Source organism: Bidens hawaiensis, unplaced genomic scaffold (assembly GCF_021521415.1).
Source record: "Bidens hawaiensis isolate Kalapana, Puna unplaced genomic scaffold, B.hawaiensis_p1.1 tig00000904_1, whole genome shotgun sequence".
Taxonomy (NCBI): Eukaryota; Viridiplantae; Streptophyta; class Magnoliopsida; order Asterales; family Asteraceae; genus Bidens; species Bidens hawaiensis.
Genome location: NW_027491052.1, coordinates 3579387 through 3606684, shown reverse-complemented (window position 1 = coordinate 3606684; position 27298 = coordinate 3579387). Strand labels below are relative to the sequence as shown.

Genomic DNA, 27298 nt, shown 5'->3' with positions numbered 1-27298 from the left:
AAGCATTATTCATCAAGAAGAAGATTTTCGAATAAGAAGTGGAAGTTCCTAAGGAAGAAATCCTTTAGAGGAAAAAGCATAGACAGGTGCTACATTTGCAACCAGAAGGCCATTTTGCGTGGGATTGCAAAAACGAGAAGAAAACTTAGGCCTTACTCCAGACAATAAACCGGATAGAAAGAGTCGATATCTCGGATTTAGAGTCACTGTACTTACTTGATGATGAACCAGGAGACAAAGCAATATGTTCGATATGCTATTCTAATACGGATGATGAAACAGAAGCAGACGATTCAGATACAGACAGCCAAAACAGTGATGTTCGTCCAATGTTTATGGCAAAAGCTATAGGGTTGCATTCAGGTCCTATGATTCCAGAACCTCTAGTCAAGTTTGATCTATTGCTCAACCAGTACACAAACCCTATCCCAATGATTGCATTATTGGATTCTGGTTCACACAGATCAGTCCTTAATCCAAGTATTCTACCCCCCAGTTATTGGCGCCCCCACAAACAATTTTTTATAACTGCCAATGGCCAGACATTCTCCATTGACAAAATCAGCAAGCTAATATACATTCAACTATTTCCCAAGTGCGTTATCAGACATCAGTTTATGGGATCTAGCCTCCATGGTAGAGACCTTCTACTTGTATAGGATATTATTTTCTAGCTACCAGAAATGAGCTTTTTTGGTTACAGTGATATTAAGTGAAAAAACCATATTAATTCATACACCACAACCCCTAATCTACATGAAAACCCACACTCTTCCCACCACAAGGACAACCAAGAAGAACACCATGTCCCCATTTCCCTGTCAGCATTATCAAAACAAAAAGTATCCTGGTCCCCCATAGCAAATGAGAATCCAATTAAGTGGCCTGAAAAGCAAGCACAGGCTGAAAAAAGAAAAGAGAAACAAAAGTCAGTTGATAAGATGCCAACTTTAAAGATTCCAATGCAAACTGACAAAAGAATCCTTCAGTCTGAAGCTAGTAATGAGTATTGGGCAGTAGCTCTAGTTGCAGAAGACGACAAAGGTATCAGGAAAAGATGTGGATACAAGAGTGGCGCGTTTGAAATGTCAGAAAAAAGTTACCACTCCACGATAAAGAATATCTTGACAGTCAAAAAAGGATTAGAAGAGTTCCATATTCATCTCAATGGTCACAGCTTTTTGATTGAGTTAGATATGTTATCTTTTTTAGATGAACAGTTGTTACAGTCCAAGAAAAAAGCCCTTCCCAAGGAATAGTTGCTACAATGGGGTAGCTGGTTCTCTCAGTACTCCTTTACAGTCGTCCACATCAGCAAAGAAAATAATATTCTCAAGAAAGATATACAACTATGGCCACGAGTCTATAAATACCAAAAACCCGAAAAGGATCAGCACAACAAACAGCACAACCATTTCTTACCCACCATCTACATGATGGCCGAAGCCAGCTCCTCCACCACCACAGACAAGAAAGAAATCCAAGAATAGTTCAAACAGAAAGACGTACCAGAAGAAATCGTTGAAGTAATTGCAGATCTAACGTTCAAAGAAAGATCTAAGCTGAATTACAAGACGTTCATTACAATCCTACTGAAAAATCATGCAACAGTTTTAGAAGGGATAAAGTTCCACACAGATTATCCTTTCCTAAACGTCTTTCACTTTGCAAACTTGCTTAACCTCCCCAAAGAAGCTCTGTGTTTCTTCTGGTACTTGTTTGAATCATTCTACATCGCCATATCCTTTGACAATGAAGAACTCTACTTATACTTACTAAATTGTCAATTTGGAGATGTACCAGCAGAGAAGAAACATACCCTTACAATGGTTCTTACCAATCCATCAATGGATTGGTTATATAACCAACTACCGCCTCAAATACAGTGTCTGGTATTTCAGGAGGCCGGGAAATTTCATACCAGCATCAACAATCAACAGGGATCAAGCAGCCATCTACCATTCGCTGTGTACCTTCCTTCACAGTTCTTACAACATAAATCCAGCATCCATAGGGTTTAGAAGGAATTTCCCAGACGAATGGATGAAACTAAGAGAATGTCTAGGATGAGCAAATGGAGTGGATATAAGGAAACTAAGCCCTAACATCAGAGAAAACTTAAAAATCTGGGGTATTGATCATCCTTACATAAAGTTGTGGAAAAGAACACATTTTGAATATATCCACACCCACATTGTTGCCCTCAATGAAGAAGAATACGAAGAGCTACAAGATGAAAAGTTCTATCATGAACCAAACAATAAAGCCCGTTCCCCAACATCAAACCTAGACCCAACAGAAGAATATGATCCCAGAGAATACTACCACGATCCATATGAAGATGATCCATCTCATCCAGATTCAAGATAGAAGTAGTCTTAATCCATGGAAGAAGCCAATAATAATTGTGTGTCTTGTATAATATTTTCTTATTTATGTATTAAGTGTGCTGTTTGAGCCTAATCATTCTTAAAGTGGTTAGTTAGGTTTAATCCATGTAATGTCATGGCTTATGTCATAATGTATGGCCCTTAATCAATAGGTATAGGCCTTGTGTCTTTTTATGAGGTTAGGTAGCATTTCCTTGCCTATAAAAGGAAGGCTTCTCCTCACTTGTAAGGCATCCCTTGAAAGAAATAAAAACATCTTTCTTATATCTTCTCTCTAGTTCTCTCTTGAGTTCTTGAGTGTTCTTGAGTTCTCACACTTGAGTTCTTAAGTTCTTCTTAAGTTCTGATAACCTACTCACCCCTGCCTCTCTGGTAACCCAGAACGCTGGGTATGGCTCGGATACCTCTTTGATAACCCAGGGCAGCGGTTAACAAAGCTTCTGGACTCCTCTGAAAAGCATTATGGAAACACTTCAAGCTCAAAACCTCTTGCCAGAACCACAAAACCACGGCACCAGAGACATAACTCGAAAATAAAGATCAAAGTAACCTTAGTCCTCAGAATAAGTCGTTAATAATTGTTATCTTGTATAATATTTTCTTATTTATGTATTAAGTGTGCTGTTTGAGCCTAATCACTCTTAAAGTGGTTAGTTAGGTTTAATCCATGTGATGTCATGGCTTATGTCATTAAGTATGGCCCTTAATCAATAGGCACGGGCCCTGTGTCTCTTTATGAGGTTAGGTAGCATTTCCTTGCCTATAAAAGGAAGGCTTCCCCTCACTTGTAAACCATCCCTTGAAAGAAATAAAAACATCTTTCTTATATCTTCTCTCTAGCTCTCCCTTGAGTTCTTGAGTGTTCTTGAGTTCTCACACTTGAGTTCTTAAGTTCTTGGTATCTCACCCCTGCCTATCTGAAATCTTGGTATCAGAGCTACCCATAATCCTTTGGCTAACCAAGAACTTAAGAAAGAAAGAGTCGATATCTCGGATTAGTATGCTCTGATAACCAATTTTTTGCTTTGGTATCAGAGCTTCTTTGGACTTAAGAACTCAAGTGTGAACTAGAATCGACTCTTTTTTAAGATTAGTTATCACTCTGATAACAAAGCTTGGTTAGTTTTCTTAAGATTAGCATGCTACAAGTTCCACCAATTTTTTGCTTTGGTATCAGAGCAGCCTCTCTGATAACCCAGGAGAACAGTTCTCTCTGAACCTTTGGCTTTCTAGTCAGGTTTCTCAAACAGGGTTAATGGTGGGAATTCTGCTTGGTAATCTGATGATGAGGTGGATGGGGTGATTACAAAACATCTTTCTAGATTGCTTGGAGGCATGTAGCATATCCAGAGAACTCTATGATATCTTGAGATTTTAAGGTATGGCTTTGATACCAAGATATCTGAGTTATTAAGTTTTTAGATAATTTTTTGCCAGTTTAAATTTTTGGTGGCGGTTGTGTATGATAATTTTGTGGCGGTGGTTGTGGTTGTGTGGGTGGGTGTGGTCTATAGATGTTACCACCAAAACGGTTCCTTGTGTGTTCAAACTGCCACCTCGTATATTCGAACGACCCCTTCTTGTGTTTGGACGACCCCTCGTGTGTTCGAACTGCCACCTTGTGTGGTTGAACGAACCCCTCGGGATTTTTTGCTTGAACCACCGATAATTGTATTTTTATCCATGGCAAAAAATGAGAAAAATGATTGAGTTTGTGACTATGATTTGGAGTGAACAGGATTTTAGAAGAACGCTTAATTTATAAAGTGTGCTAATTATAAAATAGCCGTTGATACTTCAATGTAAATGGCGGTTGGTAATTAAAGAAGTAAATAAAATAGGATAAAAGTTCAACTAACTTCATGTTGCAATTCAAATAAAACTCAAGTGTTTTGGCCGTTGTCAAACATAACAAAACAATTAAAACAAACCAATACAATTAAATTAAAAAAATAATTCAAATAAGAAAAACACAATAGAAAAAACACAGATATAAAGAAACTACTCCTCGTCTTGCTCTTCAAGGTATGGTAGATATTGAGTTGCAAGATGTGCCACAAGATTAAATCGAAGTCGATAATGCATATCTAAATCCATCAACTCCCCAAGGACATCATTTTCATAAATGGGTAGCACAACAGGATCCGGGATGTGGACCGGTGAGAAAGCAGTTCCGTCGTCCTTTAAGATCATGCTGTGAAATGTCATGCACGCATATGCCACACTCCTAATCTTGTCTACAGTCATAGCACGCATTGGTCGTCTAAGTATGCCCCATTTCCCTTTAGAACACCAAAAGTATGCTCCACATCTTTTCTTGCCCCTTCTTGCAACTTCTCAAACTTTTTTTCATCCGGATCAGTCGGAAATGGAAACGTTTTCACAAACATTGACCACTTAGCGTAGTTCCCGTCGGTTAGATAGTATCCATGTTTGTATGTATGTCAATTCACTTGAAATGGACAATTAGGTGCAGTCCCATTTCGTTGAGTGAGAAATATTGGAGATGTCTAGAGAACATTGATGCCGTTGACTGAGCCGGGCGGACCACAATACGCATGCTAAAACCAGAAATCTTGCGACGCAACCGCTTCAATTGCGACGGTTGGGTATTTATGATCGCCTCTCATATTGGCCTCATAACGCTTTGGGGCACATCCTCCAATCAAGAGATGTACAATCGATGCTACCTAACATCCCAGGAATGTGATATCTTTCTTCATGTCGTTGGTACAAGTTCGCTACACCGTGGCTTGTCGCCTTACGTAATAACTCATCGCTGTACATTTTAGTCATGGCGTTACAGAAAAATTGTAGGCATTCTCGCGAAGTCCTTTTGGACATACACAAATACTCGTTATCCTCATCAGGAGTATTACCTGTCGCAAGTTCTTTCACGATGGACGTGACTTTTTGTATTGCCGTAAAACTTTTTTTCATCCTCCCGTCACATCCCACTTGAAACCATGGATGTTGTTCTTCGACATCACTAACAATTTTTAAGAACAGCCGTTTCGACATACGAAACCGGTAATGGAAAACATTGTCATTGTATTTTGGTTCCTCCACAAAATAATCATTCATAAGAACTTTGTTACCTTTTTCGCAATCACGTCGAACGATTTTTTTAGAAATGCGTGATGAAGTTGCCGTGTCTTCCTCTTCGGCTTGCTCAATGAGATCTTTGAAAAAGCGTATGCTACTGTCATTTGAAAAAATATCGTTATCAGAATCGTTCGACGGTATGAATATCCCGAGATCATCGTTTGCGAAATTTGCCATTGGGGGTTTGAGTGAATAGAAATGGTGAAGGTTGAAGGCCAATTCATTGTAGAAATTTTCGGGATCAATGATTGGACCATGCAAACTAGAAGCCGATCTTTCTATATGTATGTGGCTATCTTTAATGAGTCATACGAAGGGTATGTTATTAGTTTAGATCCAAATGCCCTATGAAGAAGAAGAATCCTAGAACAAAATGATTCAATTATGGAATCATGAATAGTCATCGGTTCGAGTAATGTGTAATTTGTTCCTTTATCCAAGAAAAATTATTTCTAGTTTGCATGGTCCAATCAGGTCTTGCTAATATATTTATTCATAAGGTCATATCTAGTATTCAGAGTTTGCCTCGATTTTGATTGCTTCCTCTCCACCAATAATGCCCACTCCTTCAACCCATGACGGGCGGTGTGTACAAGGCCCAATTCGACCAGGTCGTCATGAGCCGGACTTTGGCAAGAGGCTATACTGACTGAAAAAACTGCATCTTTACAAAATTCATACCAATCTATTGAATTGTTTGAATTTTTATGTACATGTATCATATATGCCACATGAACAAATATGATGAAATGTTTGCGTGAATAAAAATGGTGAAGAGTTAGTGGCATTTATATGTAATAAATTGAGTATTAATGGGTGTTTTAATTTCTTTAAAATCTCCAACGGTCATTTAAACACACGGTAAAGTGTAAACCTTTGATATAAATTGTAATTTGGCAAACTACCCACATAGTTAGGGGTGAGTTTGCCATGTGGTAAACTAACCACAAACCTTACCCACACTTAGGGGTGAGCAAGATAAGGGTCAGATCTTTGAAACCCTTTTACCCGACTCGTAAAACCCTTAATTAGACCCGAATATATAATATGGGTCGGGTAAAGGGTATTTAAATTTCACCTTAAAGGGTAAAAGGGTTTCAAGGGTCCGACCTTTTTTCAAATCCTTGACCTGTTTACTAGTTTCTAGATAGATATACATCAGATTCACGATTAATCTGAAATGTAGGATAGGTTTGTATTTTATATATGATTCATCATAAATTTCCCAACTAGTAAGAAAAATAAAAATAAAAGGCCATACTACTGATTGAAAACATATATATATATATATATATATGAAAATCACTGAATTGTTCTCTACATGTAATTTATAAATGTGAATATTATTTGCATCGGTTCAAATGTTTGATAAACTTTCGAAGTTAGAGTTTACTGTGTTATTAAATGAAAGTATAATTGTTCTTGAATTCATATATTAAAGTCCTATATGAGATAAGCAACTAGTAGATGCAGAAAAGGAGTCGCGATTATTGCTTTAAAGGGTAAAGGGTTGGACCCTTGAAACCTTATTTATACCCAACTCTTTTATTGTTTAGAGGTTAGGGTCTCGGGTCCACATTTTTTTCCTAAAAGGGTAAAGGGTCCGGGTAGGGTATTAGGTAAAAAGGTAGGGTCTTACCTTTGAACAGTCCTACCCACACTAGTGTCCCTTCCCCTCTTAAAGCAACACCATTTTGTCCACATATGGCTCCATGTCATCTATCTTTCATAATTCTAATTTCTACATATTAAGCATTTAATTTTAATCCAAATATAATATACACTTAATCAATTATATTTATAAATTTGGAACAAGTAATTATAATTAATAAAATGATTAATTTAAAAAAAAAAGAATACTAAAATCTCGGTTTTGAATGTGGTCAAATCTTGGTTTGACATTTCCCATTTCTTGTATATATTTTTAGATAATACACTAACTTTTCAATCTTCTTTGAAAATTCACATTTACAAGGGATCCGTTATTTTACAACTCTAATACTTTCTTATAATACATATACATATGTTTAATTTACAATTTTCATCTAACTAATATATTAAAGCAAAATCAATTTGTCCACTTGTCCTTCTCCTAGGGTGTCCACCTAATGATTAATGTCATCCGCTTTCCATGCTTATAATTTTCACATAATTAATCAATTAATTTTAATCATAATGCTAATTAACATTTAAACCAATATGTAACACAAGCATTGGTCAAACTTAACATTTAAAGTTTTGGAATTCATAACTTAACATTTACTTTGACTTACAAGAAGGCACATGTTAAATTTGGTAACAACTAATTATAATTAACAAAATGATCACAAAAGTTTTGTTTGTTATATATTACCAAATTCTTGGTTTGACAATTCATTTTTATTTAAATTAGTAGTACCTTCTGTTTTGAGTTTTTACTTTTTAGTATCTCATATTTAGATATTACAATTACGATATATGCATTTTAATTGAATATTATTTTTTAATGAAATTTTGGTAAAAGAATCATTTTATGTATTATGAATTTTAAAACTTTAAACACCATATTAAATTTGAATTCATAACTTTAAGTATAGTTAAGCTTGCACTACATCATAGGTTAAATTTGTTAACAATTAATTATAATTAATGAAAAGATCATAAAATTATTATTGTTAGCTTTAAATCTTACTAGAATCCCCATTTACATATCTACCTATTCTAAGAAAGTAAAATAAATGTGAACACTTGTCATGTTTTGCTTAATTCTTATAATTTTTTCCCTCCAAAACTAATATACCCTAATATATGTAATAAATCAATAACTATTCACTTTTCTTTTACACTATATTTATATAATATCTATATATTTTTATAAATATAAATATTAACATATTATTTTACTATATATTTCAAAATACTTGGTGAATTTCAAAAATTAACAACAAATCATGTTTTTCAAATGAAAACTTTTTTCGGGTTTTTTGTGGAACTTAAATTTGAGTTTATGGGTCAAAAGTTGAAAAATAGATTGTTTAGTACAAGTTAACTACATTTAGGTCAAAATTTGTTACGGGTCAAAAATGAAAATTTTGAGTACTTTTAATAGTTTGAGAATGCAAAATTGATTTATCATCAAATTTGTTATGAGTTCAAAGTATTGACTTTAAAATGTTAAAAGTATGAAAGTTAGAATTTTAAACAAGATTCGGGTTTCAAATTTATTTTTAAGGGCATATTTTGAAATAATCAAAAGGTTCGGGATTTGGTAAATTGACTACTTTCCCTTCAACTATTAAAATTTAAAAAAAGATTGCGAACACTTTCGGCATGCCTATCAATGCTTCTAACTTTTATCAAATTTGAAATATTTATGTCAACATTAATTTTTCCTTAAATTTTATGGGTTCAAATTGTTGACTTTAAAATGTCAAAAGTATGAAAGTTAGAATTTTAAATTTTTTCATGGTGTAGCTCAGAAAAATATAGTTCTTGAAGAACATCCACTGCTACAATTTAATGTCCTACTTATCTTTGATGGGTGGTAAATTGATAAATATATCAATAAAGGTAACGCCTCTTTTGTATTTAGGCTGAGTGGTTAGAACTACTATCGTATGAGAAGTCTTATTTCCGAAATTAGTTCATAACCAAAATTCTTTCAATTATACATATATGACACCGAGAATGGATTTTTCAATAGAAAGAAGCATTCTCGGATACGTTTTTGCATGGGCATTTTTTTTATTAAGTTCATTTAAAAAAAATTGTGATATAAATAAAATCAATTTATGTACTCATTGTATAGATACAAGCATAGATATAATACATTTTTTTCATCTATGTAATTATTTTTTTACTTATAATTTTATAATTTGAATTATCCCGTGTGTGACACGAGCTCTAAAACTAGTTTAAGATATATACACATTTACATTAACACGGTTTGACATTTCATTTTTATTTTAATTATTGTTTCCAATTTTATTTTATTCATAGTAATCCTCTCACATATAGGTTTCACAATTCATATATTTTGTATATATGGTATTTTCAGTTTTAAAATTGGAATTTAAAATGAATCGATTTGAAACAACATTCCATGTTTAATCAAGTAATCAAAAATATACATAATCTTACCTCCCTATATAAAATGTATGACAGAATAATTTTTACATCAACATCAATCGATCTAAGAAGCAAATTCACGGTCATTGTAAAATTTATTTTTATTACTCATTATTCCATTCATATGTATTATTGTTAATATGCACATATTTACATTTATATCAATACTAGCTTTGAACCCATGTATTACACGGGAATTGTCAAATAATAAAATAAGGTCCATTATTTCAATTGTGATTATCAAAATACTTATAAATTAATTAATGTAAATTTAATGGAAAAAACAAACGGGGTTAGCGAAAAGTACTTAAATAGCATAATTTCAATGGAAATGTTAGGTGTTGATTTGCAAAAAATGTACTAAAGTTGCGTAGTTGGTTAAATCTTAGGTATGAAAGTGACACTTAATTCAATAATATATAAAATCCACACTATGTTATAACCCACTTGACAAAATAGTTTTGACCCATGATCCATGGATAGCTAGAATGAATGAGATGAGAGATTAAGAATTAGAAGAAATGTAGGCTTGACACCTAAGCTTCAATATTTTCTTTTATTATTATTGTAAGATACTTATTTGTATACAATCTTATTATTTCACAAACGGCGGAATGGAGCCACAAAACATTTTGGTTGATGTTGATCGTTTGTCTACTGCTACAATAGTGTTTTAAGTTTTATCACTTCTCAAGATATATATATTCTGTTTACCGGTAATCTAAGGTACGTTCTTTTGCTAATCCCTTTGACTTTTGTAACGTACATATGTTAAAATTGTTTATGAGATCCTCCATATTAAGATGTTGTTGAATAAGCATAAAACTCTCTACGGAATCTGTTTATTACATGTTATGCATACTATCGTATTATCTTGTTTTTCAATCAACAAACATGCGTAACCAATGTTACATCAGAATCTTAACTTTATTATTAGTAATTATATTGTTTAATTCAAGATTTCATGTATACAGTTATAAGATAATGATAATTCCAGAGTTATATTATTGTACGTGGTGCACCTTTTTATGATATAAGTGTCTAACATTTGTATATGCATCAGGATATATTGTTGTAAATTTTGAATTAAGATTGTTTAACCTTAACTTAAATATACTATGGTTTTTAATTAGTCAGTCGAATTGAAGATTATATAATGGTTTTTAATTAATTATTATTTGTTATGGCAGAAGTGCTATAGTATTTATCTTCCTTAGTTTCGTCTATTTCTTATTTTAATGGCTCATGTAAACTCGTATTGTGTTAGTAAAAATTATAAACTTCTCTTTCATGTTTCATCTATTACTTCTAATGCACCACTACAATTGTTATTTTCAGATGCTTGGTCCTCTCTGGTCCTTTCTTATGAAGGCTATAAATATTACATAATTTTTGTCGACCACTACATGAAATACACTTGGATATATCCACTTAAAAAGAAATCCGATTCACTCACTCCATCTATTAATTTTCAACACCTTGTCGAAAATTATTTTAAATGTAAAATACAACAATTGTTCTCAGATAACGGAGGCAAATATATCAAACTAGCCTCTCATCATGCCTCTTGTGGCATAACTCACCTCACTTCCCTGCCTCACACCCCCGAGCACAACGGTTATGCTGAGCGTCGACACCGCCAGATCGTAGAAACCGGCTTAACTCTTTTATCTCATGCCAAAATTCCACTTCATTTTTGGCCCTTTTCTTTCACCACCACTATTTACTTAATAAATAGATTACCCACTTCTACCCTAGAAAATGATTCCCCATACCTTCGTTTATTCAACATATTACCAAACTACAACAAACTCCCGTAGCTTTGATTACCTATCATACCCTTGGTTACGTCCATATAACTCTCACAAGCTTCAACGAAAATCAAAACCTTGCATTTTTGTAGGCTACTCATCTACTCCAAGTGCATATTACCTTCTAGATCCTCAAACTAACAAAGTATATGTATCCCGCCATGTTCCCTTTGTCGAAAATCATTTTCCTTATGAAAAACCTTCCCAAACTTCCACACCACCCACTCCTAATCCAGATACTTGGTCATCTATTACTGTTCCTCTTCACCCTACATCCCTTACCAACCACTCAACTCCTCCCATAAAGGGAAAATTCCCAAAATAGCCTTATTTTGGAGATGGATTCCAGTTTTGTCCCCCAAACTTAATAATTCCAAAAATAGCCCTCTCTAACTCATCTTTAACCATGTGTTAGAAAATCTAACACGTCTTTGACGACATGTTAACATAACACGTTGTCAAAGACGCGCTAGATTTCATAACACATGGTTAAAGATGAGTTTGGCCTCCAAACACGTAGTTAAATATATGTTAGCATCAAATGCATAATCAAAGATATGTTAGCTTTTTTGTTTGTTATTTTTAATATTATATTTTTATAACTAGTTTTACTTATATTTGTTTTTCTTTTATAACTTTTAATATATAAAAATTTTATATTATTTCGAATATACCGACGAGAAATATTTACTTTTATCTACGGACCGACATAAATTTTATTTAAAACCGAGCGGGTCAAATTTTATTGAACATTTCGATATTGATTTGGCATGGCTCGAGTTTGAGTAAGTTTATGTCGATCAGTAGGTAAAAGTAAGCATGTCTCGTCGGTATATTTGAAATAATATAAAATTTTATATATTAAAAGTTATAAAAGAAAAACAAATATAAGTAAAACTAGTTATAAAAGTATAACATTAAAAAAACAAACAAAAAGCTAACATATCTTTGACTACGTGTTTGGAGGCGTAACTCATCTCTAACCATGTGTTAGGAAATCTAACGCGTCTTTGACGACATGCTAGCGTCTTTAACCATGTGTTATGAAATCTAACGCATCTTTGACGGCGTGTTATGCTAACATGTCGTCAAAGACGTGTTAGATTTCCTAATACATAATCAAAGATGAGTTAGAAATGACCATTTTTGAAATTATTAAATTTAGGAAACAAAACTAGAATTTATTTTTAAATTAAGTTATTTTGGAAATTTTCCGTTTCATAAATCACTCAAAAACCACTCCCCAAACCCAAAAAATACCCTCTCCCACTCACAATAATACTGAAACACCCTCACCACCACTGAAACACACCCACGTAACCCATGGACCCCATATCTATTACTTCTCAACCCAACTCATCTATTCCAACCACAAGCTCACATTCCACATCCATATCACTCACATCCAACACACATTCTGACCAAATCTCTTCAACTCTCAGTAGCTAGCATACACCTACTGCCTCACCACCTCACACCCGCACCACACGTAAACCAAATCCCAAGTATCATAACGACAACTTTGTCCTTTATAATGCCACCTCTACCCACCCAAATGAACCCACTTCCATTACTCAAGCTTTAAAAAGCCCTCTTTACGTCAAGCAATGCACGACGAATATATATATATATATATCATGAACATAAAAAAAACGTTTACAAACATAATGAATGAATAAAACGTGTGTACATGTTGGTTCGTTTAATTAAATGAACAGAAAAAATTGTTTACATTCGTTTTTTTATTAAAGAAACGAACTTTCTACTAAACAATTCATGTTTGGTTTTTTTAGATGCCTAAGACCAAACAAGTGGGCGTTGCAGCGGTGGGAAAACGCCTCGAAACACTCGTATACACCACCCCCGGGGCGTTTTGGACTTCCTTTTGGCTCTGAGTGTTTCCTACAAGACGCCACCCTCTTTAGTACTCCAACCAATCAGCGTCTTTTTTTTTTTTTTTGCATAAACTCTAACTAATCAAATATTTATGTTATTTATATTTAAGTTAATAATTTAATTTATAATAATGGAATAATAGTTGCAAAGAGCTTTTTACCACTACATTACATTTTGAAAAAAAACTCCATTACTGATCGTCACAAAACGAAAAAGGGTGGGGCCTTGCCATGCTTTTGACGCTTTTGCTTTCCTCACGCCTGAAGCTGTGGTGTTATTTAGCCGAGTTCAACGGGTCATGCATAGTAATGTTATGACTCAAAGATCAGCGAATGTAGCTTTTAAAATATTGGGTTTTGCAATTCAAAATGGGGTAACAACGCATTTTGTTGTCCGTTTGCCTTCTGTTTCGATGTAATCACTACCTTGCTTATTTATTAAGGTTATATTTATAATAAAGTAAAATAGTTTTGGGCACGTATCAATTTGTGGTTAAACCTCATCATTTTTTTCCCTTCAAACTAATAATTATGTCATATATCAATAATTTTATTCACTTTCATTTTACGTTGCATTTATATTATATTTATAACATGATTAAATTATTCACTTTTCTTTAAACTTTATTTTATTATATATGCTATACATTTTTATAAAAATAAATATTCTTATAAATTATAAATAGAGTAAAGTGCCAAAATCGTCCTCGTGGTTTGATCAATTATTCGAATTTCATCTAAAAAGTTTGTTTTGTGCAACAGGACCATTGAGGTTTGTTTTTTATTGCCAATTACATCCAAATTGCTAACCTCGTTAGATTTTTTTTGTTAAGGGGGTAAAACGGTCTTTTTAGTATACTTTAGTATTTTAATTATTTTTTAATCATTTAATATTAATATTTAAGTATCTATAACTTAAAGTGGGGCCCACCACCATCTTATTCAACTTCTCCACAAGCACAAATTCACACCACCTGCACCTGTGTTTCGTGTTTCATACGAAAATTGTTAAAAGGTAACGTTTAACTACATACAATTCATACTCTCGATATTAAAGTGTTAGTTATTTTTTTCTAATATGGTTTTATGTTTATTTGCATATTTTTGCGAGTGCCGGACCTGCTTATAAACATCGTGTGGATATTTCTTGAAGTAGTGGGCCGAAGTTTTGGGCTTAACAGAGTGGATAAGGAGCAGGCCCGTATATGGCCCATTATTTTGTAAATGCAGTGATATAACATCCAGATATGGATCTGGAGGGAAATCTAGTAGTCACAATTTTCTCTCAAGTTCTTTCATCTCTTGAACTTGTTTTCTGTATGGTTTAGTATTGTAATCAAACCTATTGTATTGGTTAATCATTCAAGTATTATGAAGATTCCTTCTTATATTCGTAACATGGCATCAGAGATTCGGCTATGATCCGTCACTGCTCTTCCGCATTTGTTCTCTGATTTATGGCGTTAGGGTTTCAAGATTGAAATCCGTTCAAGATGTGTTGAATCGATTGAAGCTTCCTCGGTGTTCAAGGGTGACTCTGCAACCCTAAGCGAATGTTACAGGTCGCTGACTCTTCTGATATTATTCAAGAGTGGCTTCGTAACCCTAAGTGAAGGTTACGAGCCATCAGTGGAGTTCCTCTCTATGAGATTGTTCTTGCTCTTTACTTCTTATTCTTGTTTTTTTTTATTTTTTTGCATTAGGCATATTTGGCTGGGTTAGGGGGACCAGTATTGTTAATTGATTATAGATTTACTTGTCGCTTTAGGCATCCTAGGGTTTCTATGCATTATTTGTGACTGTTTAGTTTAATAATTGTGTGATTACTTCTTAATTGCCATAAAATGGGTGATGAAGGTGAGTCTAGTGGTTCTAAGACTCTTATTAGTAAGTTGGATGTGAGTGATCCATTGTACCTACATCCCAGTGACTCAAGTTCATTGTCTATTATCAATGTAAAACTAAAGGGTACTGAAAACTATAGAGTTTGGGCTAATGCGTTGAAATTGGCCTTACAGGCAAAAAATAAAATTGGTTTTATTAATGGAAAATGCTTAAAATCAACAGACGATGAGGTACTTGCTAGTTAGTGGGATAGGTGCAATTCTGTTATGCTTACCTGGATATTAAATTCTGTTTGTGATGAATTATACGTCGGTCAAGTTTATTCTGAGTCTGCCTTTGATGTGTGGGAAGAACTAAGGGACACGTATGATAAGGTTGATGGTTCGGTTATTTTTGGTCAGGAAGTAGGTTTATTAAGTCAAAATGGATCATCAGTCTCAGAGTATTATCATAAGTTGACCACTATGTGGAAGCAGTTTGATGCTATGCTTCAACTGCCTTCATGTTCTTGCCAAGCATCGAAGAGCTTTAATGATTTTAATACATTGATTAAGCTAATGCAATTCTTTATGGGATTGGATGATGTATATCAACAAGTTAGAACTAATCTTTTAACTAGAGAGCCATTGCCCACCGTGAAGACTGCTTTCTCTATCATCTCTAGAGAGGAGTCTCACATGAGTGCTAATGGTTTTTCAAAAACTCAAATTCAAAATGTTGGTTTTGTTGCAAAAGCTAATCAGAAATGAATTTATAGAGGACCTAACCCAAATTTAAAATGCTTCCATTGTAATAAAATTGGTCATACAGTGGAGAGGTGCTTCGAAATTGTTGGTTATCCTCAAAATTCTAAACCAAGGTTTGGAAAATTTAATAATCAAGGTGCAAAATCTCTTCAAAGTAATTCAAATAGTTCTAACTCTGGTAAGGCTAGTACATCATCCAACTCCACCAATGTTTCTCTTACTCCTGATCAAATTTCAAGGCTATTAGGTTTGCTATTAGGTTTACTTGGAGATAAGAATGATGACAACAATCAAACTCCAAATGTTGGAGGTAAATTTTTCGGTAATTTTTCTCAAAATTTGTTTAGCAAAAAAATATTTTGTTTTTCAAGCAGGATTTCTTCTCAGTTTGAGTCAAATTGGGTTGTTGATTCTGGAGCCAACCAACACATGGTTATGAGTGATAAAAATGTGTTTAATGAAATTGATGTAACTGATTTTGACATTAAAATTAAACATCCAAATGGATCCAATGCATTGGTTACAAAGATTGGTAATATAAAACTAAACAACAATGTGATTTTGAACGATGTGTTTGTTATTCCAGAATATAGCGTCAACTTGTTGTCTGTATATAAACTTGCATGTGATAACAAATTATCTGTTATATTTAATGAACATACTTGTTATATTCAGGAGTCACTCACAAAGAGAATCCTAGTGACTGGTAATTAAATTGATGGTTTGTACTTATGTGGTGATGCTACTAAACCTGTTAAGGTGTGTTATAATAGTGTTGATCAAGTAAATTTGTGGCATACTAGGCTAGGGCATCCTGTTTTCCAAGTTCTAGATGTTTTGAAAAATGATTTAAAACTTAAAGTGCAAAATAGTTCTAATCCTTGTGAAGTTTGTCACTTGGCAAAACAACATAGGGAGCCATTTCCCTTAAGTGAACATAAAACATCTGAAATTGGAGAGTTAATACATTTAGATGTATGAGGTCCTTATAGGGTTAACAGTAAGGAAGGATATAAGTCTTTTTTGACTGTTGTTGATGATTTTACTAGGGCTGTTTGGGTGTATTTGCTAAATACTAAGAATGAAGTCTATCTTAATCTTGTAAGTTTCTTTAATATGATAAAAACTCAGTTTGGAAAAACCATTAAAGCTTTTAGGAGTGATAATGGAACTGAATTTGTTAACACTCAAATGCAAATGTTTGTCAATAATAATGGTATAATTCATCAAACTTCTTGCATACATACACCTCAACAGAACGGCATAGTTGAAAGAAAGCATAGGCATTTGTTGAATGTTGCTAGGTCTTTGTTGTTTGAGAGTGGTGTTCTTTTGAATTTTGGTCTGAATGTGTTCTAACTACTACTTATTTAATTAACATGACTCCCTCTTCGGTTTTAGATGGTAAATCTCCATATGAGTGTTTGTTTGGCTTTAAACCCTCTCTTAACCACTTGAGAAATTTCGGTTGTTTGTGTTTTAGTACTATTTTAAATAATACAAATAAGTTTGCTAAAAGAGCTGATAAGTGTGTTTTTTTGGGATATTCTTTTCAAAAAAAGGGGTACAAATTGTGGAATATTGAAACTAAACAAGTTTTCTTTTATCCTGATGTCAAGTTTTATGAAACTGTTTATCCATTTAAAGATAGTAATAGTATGAAAATAATTGATAAAACTATTGATTCTTTTTTAAATCCTTTAAATTTTTTTGATCTTTTTTGTGATAATACCGAAGTTATCTCAAGTAGGACAAATCCCGATGATGAGGAGAGGGAGCCTAGACATACTAACCCTAGTGAACAGCCTCCTAGTACTAACAATCATATTGAAGGCGGGGTTGAGGATCAACAGTTTGTTGAGAATGAGCAGCATAACAATCTTGATTCTAGTCCTAGTGAGGGAGTTTCTAGTGGTGGTACAAATGATGAGAGTAACTCTCCTGAGGGTAATGTCGATCCTATTGGTCAAACAAACATGAGGAGATCATCTAGGGAGTCTAGATTGCCGAAAAATTTGCATGATTATGTTGTTGAAGGTAAGGTTAAATATAGGTTAGAAAAAGTGTTGAACTACTCTACGCTGTCTAATGAAAATTTGTGCTTTACTTCTGTATTAAATAAATCACTTGAACCTAGAACTTATAAAGAAGCATCATCAAATCAAATTTGGATAGATGCCATGAATGAGGAGATGACTGTTTAAATAAAAATCAAACCTGGGAATTAGTTGATCTTCCTATTGGTAGAAAACCAATAGGATGTAAGTGGGTTTATAAGATTAAGTATAGGTTTACAGGTGAAATTGAAAGATATAAGGCTAGATTAGTAGCAAAAGGTTTTAATCAAAGAGAATGAATAGATTTTGGTGAAACGTTTTCACCAGTAGTTAAAATGATTACTGTTAGGACAGTAATATCTCTTGCTTTTAAAAACTATTGGTCTTTGTATCAACTTGATATAAATAATGCTTTTTTTGTATGGTGATTTGTATGAAGATGTTTACATGACTTTACCTGAGGGTTATTTTTCTAAGTCTAAAACTAAAGTGTGTAAACTTATCAAGTCCTTGTACGGTTTTAAACAAACTCCAAGGATGTGGAATGATAAGTTGGTAAGTGTTTTACTTGGTATAGGGTTTGTTCAAAGTAAGTCTGACTATTCCTTGTTTATTAAGTCCATTGATAATGTGTTGATTGTGTTACTTGTCTATGTTGATGACATTGTCATCACTGGAAATAATGTAGAAGAAATTGGAAAAATAAAAGGTCTTTTAAGAAACAAGTTTTTGATTAAGGATCTTGGTATTCTAAAATATTTTTTGGGAATTGAAGTTTTATATTCATCAAGTGGTGTTTGTTTAAATCAAAGAAAATATTGTGTTGAACTTCTTGCGGAGTTTGGGTTGACTGCTAGTAAACCAGTAAATACCCCAATTGAACAAAATCACATTGTTACTTCCTTTTGTGAAAAAGATAGTACACTTTTAGAAAATATCACTGGTTATCAAAAATTGGTTGGAAAACTTATTTACTTATCTCATACCAGACCAGATATCTCTTATTCTATTCAGTTTTTAAGTCAATTTATGCATAGTCCTACGAGTTCTCACTTAAAGCTAGCATTAAGGCTTTTAAGGTATCTTAAGAAATCTCCTGGTCGTGGTATTAAGATATGTAAAGAGGGAGGTTATGAACTTAAGGCTTATGCCGATTCAGATTGGGCAAATGCTTGAGTAGCAGAAGGTCTGTTACAGGTTTCTGTATTTTAATAGAAAACTCACTTGTTTCTTGGAAAAGCAATAAACAATTAACTGTTTTGAGATCCTCTGCTGAAGCAGAGTACAGATCAATGTGTGCTGCTGCCGGCGAAATTATTTAGCTAGTGAATTTATTGGCTGAGTTGAAAGTGTCGGTTACTTTGCCTGTGAAAATGTTTTGTGATAATTCAGCAGCGATTTCCATTGCTGCTAATCCAGTTTTTCATGATCGGACTAAACATTTTGAGGTGGATTTTTTCTATTTGCGTGAAAGGATCTCAGCTGGTGTTATTCAAGTTGTCAAAGCTAAATCTGCAAGTCAACTTGCTTATATATTTACAAAGGGATTATTCCCGGTTCAACATGACTATTTATGTCAAAAGTTGGGCATGTTTGACATGTTTGAGTAATGAATTGTGGGGGGTGTTAAAAGGTAACATTTAACTACATACAATTCATACTCTCGATATTAAAGTGTTAGTTATTTTTTTCTAATATGGTTTTATGTTTATTTGCATATTTTTGTGAGTGCCGGACCTGCTTATAAACATCGTGTGGACATTTCTTGAAGTAGTAGGCTGAAGTTTTGGACTTAACAAAGTGGATAAGGAGCAGGCCCGTATATGGCCCATTATTTTGTAAATGCTGTGATATAATATCTAGATATGGATCTGGAGGGAAATTTAGTAGTCACAATTTTCTCTCAAGTTCTTTCATCTCTTGAACTTGTTTTCTTTATGGTTTAGTATTGTAATCAAACCTATTGTATTTGGTTAATCATTCAAGTATTATGAAGATTCCTTCTTATATTCATGATAGAAATCTCCGGTGACCTTCATCTACGGCCACTTTCTCCAGCATCTTCTAGCAAGCCACCTTCATTTTTCTCACTCTTGCTCGCTCTGTCTGTTAAAGCCGGTGACGTAAAGCAACACCACCATATGAGAATGGAGCACCCAGAGCCTGATAAAACCACCACCTCTGAAAATTTCACTGAGGGCGAATCTGTCGGTGGCGGAAATTTCACCTAGAATCAGGCGCTGATGGAAGTTCTGACGGAGGAGGTTAGAGAGCATAGCTTTGATGAGGCTAAGAAAGGGAAGAGGCAATCTGTATTTGAACACGAGTTTTCATATTCACTCCATTTCGCAGAGAAAATGGGAACACACACAGGGGCAATTTTTTAGGTTTACGATGGTTGCTTTGCCGAAAATCGATGGAGATAGTGGTGTCGGCCAGCTCTAGGTTCTCGATTCTCAGATGGTGGTAGTGAACGGTTGGTTTATGTTGCCGATGCAAACAGAGAGAGCGAGTAAGAGTGATAAATTAAAGTGGCTTGACATGAAGGTGCCAGAAAAGGTGGCCAGAGACGAGGTCGTCTCAGCAGGTGGGGTGAAGAGGATGGATTATTAGGGGTGGTGGGTCTCACTTTAAAATTTAATAAATAGATGTTTAAATATTAAATTAAATGATTACAAAATAATTAAAAATACTAAAGTATACTAAAAAGACCGCTTTACCCCTGACTTAACAAAAAAAATCTAACCAAGTTAGCAATTTGGATGTAATTGGCAATAAAAAACAAACCTCAATGGTCCTGTCGCACAAAACAAACTTTTTGGACGAAAGTCGCATAATTGATCAAACCACAAGGACGATTTTGACGCTTTACTCTTATAAATATATGCTTTAAATCTATCCATTTATTTTTACATTTAATTTACTAAACTATATCTATGTTAAAATGTTATAATATATACTATTCACTTTCATATATAATAAAGTTTATCATAGTAAGTTTCTCGGTTTTTTTTATCAATGATTGCTTCAAGTTTTTTGTGGAACTTAAATTTGATTGTTACGGGTCAAAAATTAGTAAATAGACTGTGTGGTACAAGTTAACTACGTTTGGCTCAAAATTTGTTCGGGTCAAAATGGGGTAATATGAGTATTGTTAAAAGTTTGAGATTGCAAGTAGATTTATCATTAAATTTGTTACGGGTTCAAAGTTTTGACTTGAAAATGTCAAACAAATGAAAGTTAGAATTTTAAACGTGATTTAGGTTTTGAATTTATTTTCAATGACATTTTTGGAAATAATGAAAAAATTCGGGATTTGGCTAATATTTTTCCCACAACTATTAAAATTAAGAAAAAGACGGCAAGCACTCTAGACATGCTACCTCCAGGCCTATCAATGCTTCTAACTTTTATCAAGTATGAAACATTTGTGTCAGTATTAATTTTTCCTTTAATGGTGATTAAAATGTAGTGTGTGAAACATATCACACAAAATTATGCTCAAGTGAGGCAAAACATTCACAAAATTGAACAGGCTAACGTGTTAGTTTTATGTGTTGTCATTATAGCAAAATCGAGAAGCCCCCTCAAAATTATAAAAATCGTTTTCATAGTGTAGCTCAAAACTATTATTGTATGAAAAGTCTTTTTTGAAATTGATTCATAACGAAAATTTTTTCAGTCATATATATATATATACATACATATATATATATATATATAGGCAAAGTATAAAATGAAAACCCACTTAAGTTGTGAAAACCCGTGAAAACTCTATGTAACACGGTTTTTTTTATACATGTAATATATGTTGTTACAGTTAACACAAACCATCGAAAACATAAAAAAAATGTTTTGCTATTTTTTTTATATTTTTTTACTAATTTTTATTTATATTTTCATGAGAGAGAAAGTGTAAATTAACCTTAACATTTTTTATTAACTTTATTTGTGGACCATAAGATTTAATCTTTAATTAAAAACACGTGGTTGAGAATGAGTTTCTAGAGTTTTCAAAACTCAAGTGGGTTTTTATTCTAACGTAACCCTATATATATATATATATATATATATATATATATATATATATAGGGGTGGGTTCTAGTGAAAACTCCTCTTAAAAAGAAAACTTAAAAACTCCTAAAAACTTCTAAAAAACTATTTTTAACTTTAAATTTTTTTTTTAAGTTTCTTTTTTTCCCATTATTCTTATATGTTGTTATTGGTTAAAAAAAAAAAAAAAAAAAACTTGTCGGTAACCTCGTCGGTATAGTGCGCATGTGTAATAGTGTGCATTGCATATATGTAAAAGTGTTTGTAATGCATAAAATACAACACTATTGCACATATTTAATACACACTATTGTATATATGCAATTTAGACTAATACACACATCGAATACACATTAATACGTATGTGTAATACAACATTAACGCACATGTGCACCACATCGACTTTTATTTTATTATTATTTTTTTCCATATAATACAACACTACTACACATATACAATACACAAATATTGAATATATGCAATAAAACACTATTAAACTCAAAAATACATAATAATACACTTGTGTAATATAACGGTATCGCACAGTAATACGTATGTGCATTGCAGCGGGTTTTTTTTATGTTTTTTAATTTTTTTATATTTTTCGAGTGAAATATAAGAAAATATAAGAATAATGGCTAAAACTGAATTTTGAAAATATTTTTTATTTTTAATTAAAAATAACTCTTTAGGAGTTTTTTAGTTTTCTCTCTAAAGGTGAGTTTTCTCTTGATCCTCTCCCTATATATATATATATATATATATATATAGGGAGAGGATCAAGAGAAAACTCCTCTTAAAGAGAAAACTTAAAAACTCCTAAAAACTTCTAAAAAACTATTTTTAACTTAAAAAAAAAAATTTTATTTGAAGTTTCTTTTTTTCCCATTATTCTTATATGTTGTTATTGGTTAAAAAAAAAAACTTGTCGGTAACTTCGTCGATATAGTGCGAATGTGTAATAATGTGTATTGCATATATGCAAAAGCGTTTGTATTGCATAGAATACTACACTATTGCACATATTTGATACACACTATTGTATATATGCAATATAAAACTAATACACACATCGAATACACATTAGTACGTATGTGTAATACAATATTAACGCACATGTGCACCATATCGACTTTTATTTTATTATTATTTTTTTTCCATATAATACAACACTACTACACATATACAATACACAAATATTGAATATATGCAATAAAACACTATTAAACTCAAAAATACATAGTAATACACATGTGTAATACAACGGTATCGCACAGTAATACGTATGTGCATTACAGCGGGTTTTTTTATTTTTTTTATTTATTTTTATTTTTTTTTATATTTTTCGAGTGAAATATAAGAAAATATAAGAATAATGACTAAAACTGAATTTTGAAAATATTTTTTTATTTTTAATTAAAAATAATTTTTTGGAGTTTTTTAGTTTTCTCTTTAAAGGTGAGTTTTCTCTTGATCCTCTCTCTCTCTCTCTCTCTCTCTCTCTATATATATATATATATATATATATATAGGGGTGGGTTCTAGTGAAAACTACTTTTAAAGAGAAAACTTAAAAACCCTTAAAAACTTCTAAAAAACTATTTTTAACTTTTAAAAATTTTTTTTTTAAGTTTCTTTTTTTTCCATTATTCGTGTATGTTGTTATTGGTTAAAAAAAAACTTGTCGGTAACCTCGTCTGTATAGTGCGCATGTGTAATAATGTGTATTGCATATATGCAAAAGTGTTTATATTGCATAGAATACTACACTATTGCACATATTTGATACACACTATTGTATATATGTAATATAAGACTAATACACACATCGAATACACATTAGTACGTATGTGTAATACAACATTAACGCACATGTGCACCACATCGACTTTTATTTTATTATTATTATTTTTTCAAATAATACAACACTACTACACATATACAATACACAAATATTGAATATATGCAATAAAACACTATTAAACTCAAAAATACATAGTAATACACATGTGTAATACAACGGTATCGCACAGTAATACGTATGTGCATTACAGCGGTTTTTTTTATATTTTTCGGTTGAAATATAAGAAAATATAAGAATAATGGCTAAAACAGAATTTTGAAAATATTTTTTTATTTTTAATTAAAAATAATTCTTTAAAAGTTTTTAGGAGTTTTTAAGTTTTCTCTCTAAAGGTGAGTTTTCTTTTGATCCTCTCCCTATATATATATTAAAAGCTTCTAAAGAATTATTTTTAATTAAAAATAAAAAAATATTTTCAAATTTCTGTTTTTGCCATTATTCTTATATTTTGAGTAAAGTGCTAAAATCGTCCTTGGGGTTTGTTTAATAATGCGATTTTCGTCCGAAAACTTTATTTTTTGCATCTAGACCGTCGAGGTTTCCTACTTAGGCTGTGTGCTATGGTGGGGGGCTTCGAAGCCCCTCCACAGTGCCACGTCAACGCCACGTGAGCACTGGGGGCATCGAAGCATAGAGCATAATGCCCCTCTATGGTGAGGGGGCTTCGAAGCCTAACCTTTTTTCTTTTTTTTTTATAAAACAAAAAAACCAATACAATAATATATAATACAATAATAAAAAAATACAATAATACTAAAATACAAAATAAATTAAATAAAAAAACATATAAAAAATTAAAAAGCTATTTTTAGTCGTCGTACTCGCCGTCATCTTGCTTATTACTCCAAAGATATTCAACCAAATCCGATCGAAGGCTGAAATTCGTTTCCCTTTTTCGTGATTTTAATAAATTAGCAAGTTTCTCGTCTTCGTTTAGTGTACAGATCGGCTCTGGCTCATCGTTGTACTCGCCTTGGCAAATTGCTCTACCCGAGTCCTACAATATCATATTATGCAAGATAATAAAAGTGTACATTATGTTTCTTAGGGCTAATCAAAAAGCCCGTGGCTCGAAGCTCGCTCGAAAAAATCTCGGAGAAAGCTCGCTCGAAATCGGCTCGATTATAATTGAGCCAAGCCGAGCTCGACTCGATTTCTAAACGAGCTGAGCCTGAGCTAGCCCCGGCTCGACTCGAGCTCGCTTGATAGGCTCGAACTATTTTATTTTAATTATTCATATATATATATGTGTGTGTGTATACATGCATATAATTATCTAGCCCATTTATTTAGCATATGGGCTTCCTTTCTCAGCCTAATCCAATAAACAATACCCACAAGTTCACAACCTATCACCAGTTCACCATTACATTCTTTCAACCCTAATATCTCTCTCTCATCTCACGCAACGCACGCACAATAATCACCGCACGGTGCTCTGCTTATTCGAATGACCGGCCGCCACGCCATCTACTTATTCCGATGATCGGCCGCTGCACGCTACTATGCTTATCTGCTTTTTCCGCCACCGTCCATTTCATCACCAATATCTCAGTTTTTGCTATCAATCAACAGGTCACCACTTCTCTATTTTGATGCTTAATTTGTTTGTTGTTGCTGTCAATAATCAATCACATAAATCGGCTGTCGCTTAATTAGTTGCTATCAATCACATAAACTGGTAAAGTCGAGCTAAATCGAGCAGTGCCGAGCCGGCTCGATTTAAAACCAAGCGGAGCTTGAGCTCATGTTTTCAGCTCGATTGAATATCGAGCTCGAGCCGAGCCAGCTCGATTAAATATCGAGCTCGAGCTCAAGCTAGCCTTGGCTCGGGCTATGCTCGGCTCGTGAACAAGCCTAATGTTTCTTAACTTATCCATTTGTAGAAAACGAGCCGGTTGTCTAATGATAGACCAACGTTTCTTTAATACACCGAATGCCCTTTCGATGTCTTTTCTTGCCGACTCATGCTTTTTCTTAAAATACTAACATTTTTCGTCAGTCGGGCACGTAAAGCTAAGACCAAAGTGGCCCACTCCGGATAAATACCGTTGACTAGATAATATCCGTATTCGTAGTTGACATCGTTCGTGGAAAATGAGGTGTCGGGTGAGACTCCGTCTGTGAGGCGGTCAAAAATAGGGGACACATTAATCACAGCTACATCATTGTTTGCACCGGGAGTCCCAAAAAACGCATGCCATATCCAAAGATCAAATGATGCAACCGCCTCAAGAATAACTGTTGGGCCATCATGATCACCCCGATGATATTGACCTTGCCAAGCAACAGGACCGGCTTCCCATTCCCAGTGCGTGCAATCGAGGCTACCAAGCATCCTGGGAAAACCGAGTCTTTGTTGATGCACCACGTATATTTTTTGTACGTCGCTTTGCGTCGGCTTCCTCAAATATTTTTTATGATATAGTTGGGGAATACCTAAGTTTAACAAATTTTATAAAATTCATACTCAAAATGTTACGGTTTTGAAATAAATAATTAGAACAATAATACTCACATTCGCAGAATGTGTGAAGCACCTCACGAGGCACTGTCTCCGACATCTGTAAATTCTCTTCCATGGCATCGCTCGTAGTCCCGTACAATAGTTGACGAATTGCCGCCGTGCATTTTTGCGTAGGTGAATATCCCGGTTTACCTCTTGCGTCTGGCCATTGTTGGAAGAATGCATAAACGTGTTCTAAATCACCAACTATTCGTAAAAATAGTTGGCGACTCTTCCGAAAACGGCGCCGAAATCGTTCTGAATCAAAAGTCGCGTCCGGCGAAAAATAATCTTTCATCAATCGGTCATGCGCACCTACGCGATCCCGTTGAAGATGAGGCCGTCTTTTTAGTGGTTGTAAGCTTTCGCAATGCTGGACTACGAGTTGACGGCACTAAATATCGCTTCATCCTCTGAATTCGAATTGGAAATATCGTCGATATAGGGCTGGAAGTCGGGTGTCAAAGATGAGTCGGAAGACATATTTGGGGAGAAAGTTTTATAAAGTTTAAATAGGAGAATGGGATGTTTGTAGAGATGGGGTGAATGGTGTATATATATATGTGTGTGTGTGTGTGTATTTATATTATTTAACGTTGATTTTTTTTAACGGGAATATATCCGTTGGGGGGGGGACCCATCATCCCCACCTTCCGCGCCCGCCTTCCCCTTCACCGATCACCCCACCGCGCCCCACCCCACCACGCCCCTCGGCGGTGTGCGTAGCCCCACCGCGCCCTTCTCTCCCCTCCACGGCGCCCATAGCAACTAGCCTTATTGCCAATTATGTCCAAATCGTTAACACTGTTAACTTTTCTCATTAACTCAAGGATAAAGTTGTCATTGTACATATATTTTTTTTCATTTATTTTAAGTGATGTGGTGGGCCATCTTTATTTCATCATCCATCTTCCCCTAA

At 33.7% G+C, this 27298-nt stretch overlaps 2 protein-coding genes and 1 pseudogene across 2 annotated transcripts; 1 reads left to right on the top strand and 2 right to left on the bottom strand.

The window, feature by feature from the left end:
- Positions 1 to 4391: 4391 nt before the first annotated feature.
- LOC143545534 (uncharacterized) lies at positions 4392 to 5474 on the bottom strand (annotated as a pseudogene).
- A 9678-nt stretch (positions 5475 to 15152) lies between these two features.
- Positions 15153 to 19132, top strand: LOC143545969 (uncharacterized). The gene is made up of 8 exons (XM_077037735.1): positions 15153 to 15393; positions 15472 to 15843; positions 15964 to 16209; positions 16575 to 16605; positions 16703 to 16858; positions 16949 to 17115; positions 17637 to 17936; positions 18534 to 19132. Exons 1-8 carry the CDS (start codon positions 15153 to 15155, stop codon positions 19130 to 19132), a joined length of 2112 nt encoding a protein of 703 aa, XP_076893850.1.
- A 5549-nt stretch (positions 19133 to 24681) lies between these two features.
- LOC143545959 (uncharacterized) lies at positions 24682 to 26455 on the bottom strand. The gene is made up of 3 exons (XM_077037726.1): positions 26392 to 26455; positions 25864 to 26312; positions 24682 to 24870 (listed from the first exon to the last, which is right to left on the bottom strand). The coding sequence occupies exons 1-3, from the start codon at positions 26453 to 26455 to the stop codon at positions 24682 to 24684; spliced, it is 702 nt and encodes a 233-aa protein (XP_076893841.1).
- Positions 26456 to 27298: the final 843 nt, after the last annotated feature.

Coding starts and splice junctions, on each gene's coding strand:
- LOC143545959 (XM_077037726.1), bottom strand. CDS start 26,455: ATGGAAGAGAATTTACAGATGTCGGAGACAGTGCCTCGTGAGGTGCTT. Junction 26,313..26,391: donor GCTTCACACATTCTGCGAAT/GTGAGTATTATT, acceptor TGTTAAACTTAG/GTATTCCCCAACTATATCAT. Junction 24,871..25,863: donor GTGCCCGACTGACGAAAAAT/GTTAGTATTTTA, acceptor ATGATATTGTAG/GACTCGGGTAGAGCAATTTG.
- LOC143545969 (XM_077037735.1), top strand. CDS start 15,153: ATGGGTGATGAAGGTGAGTCTAGTGGTTCTAAGACTCTTATTAGTAAG. Junction 16,606..16,702: donor AAAGAGAATCCTAGTGACTG/GTAATTAAATTG, acceptor GTGGCATACTAG/GCTAGGGCATCCTGTTTTCC. Junction 17,116..17,636: donor AATGTTTGTCAATAATAATG/GTATAATTCATC, acceptor ATAATACCGAAG/TTATCTCAAGTAGGACAAAT.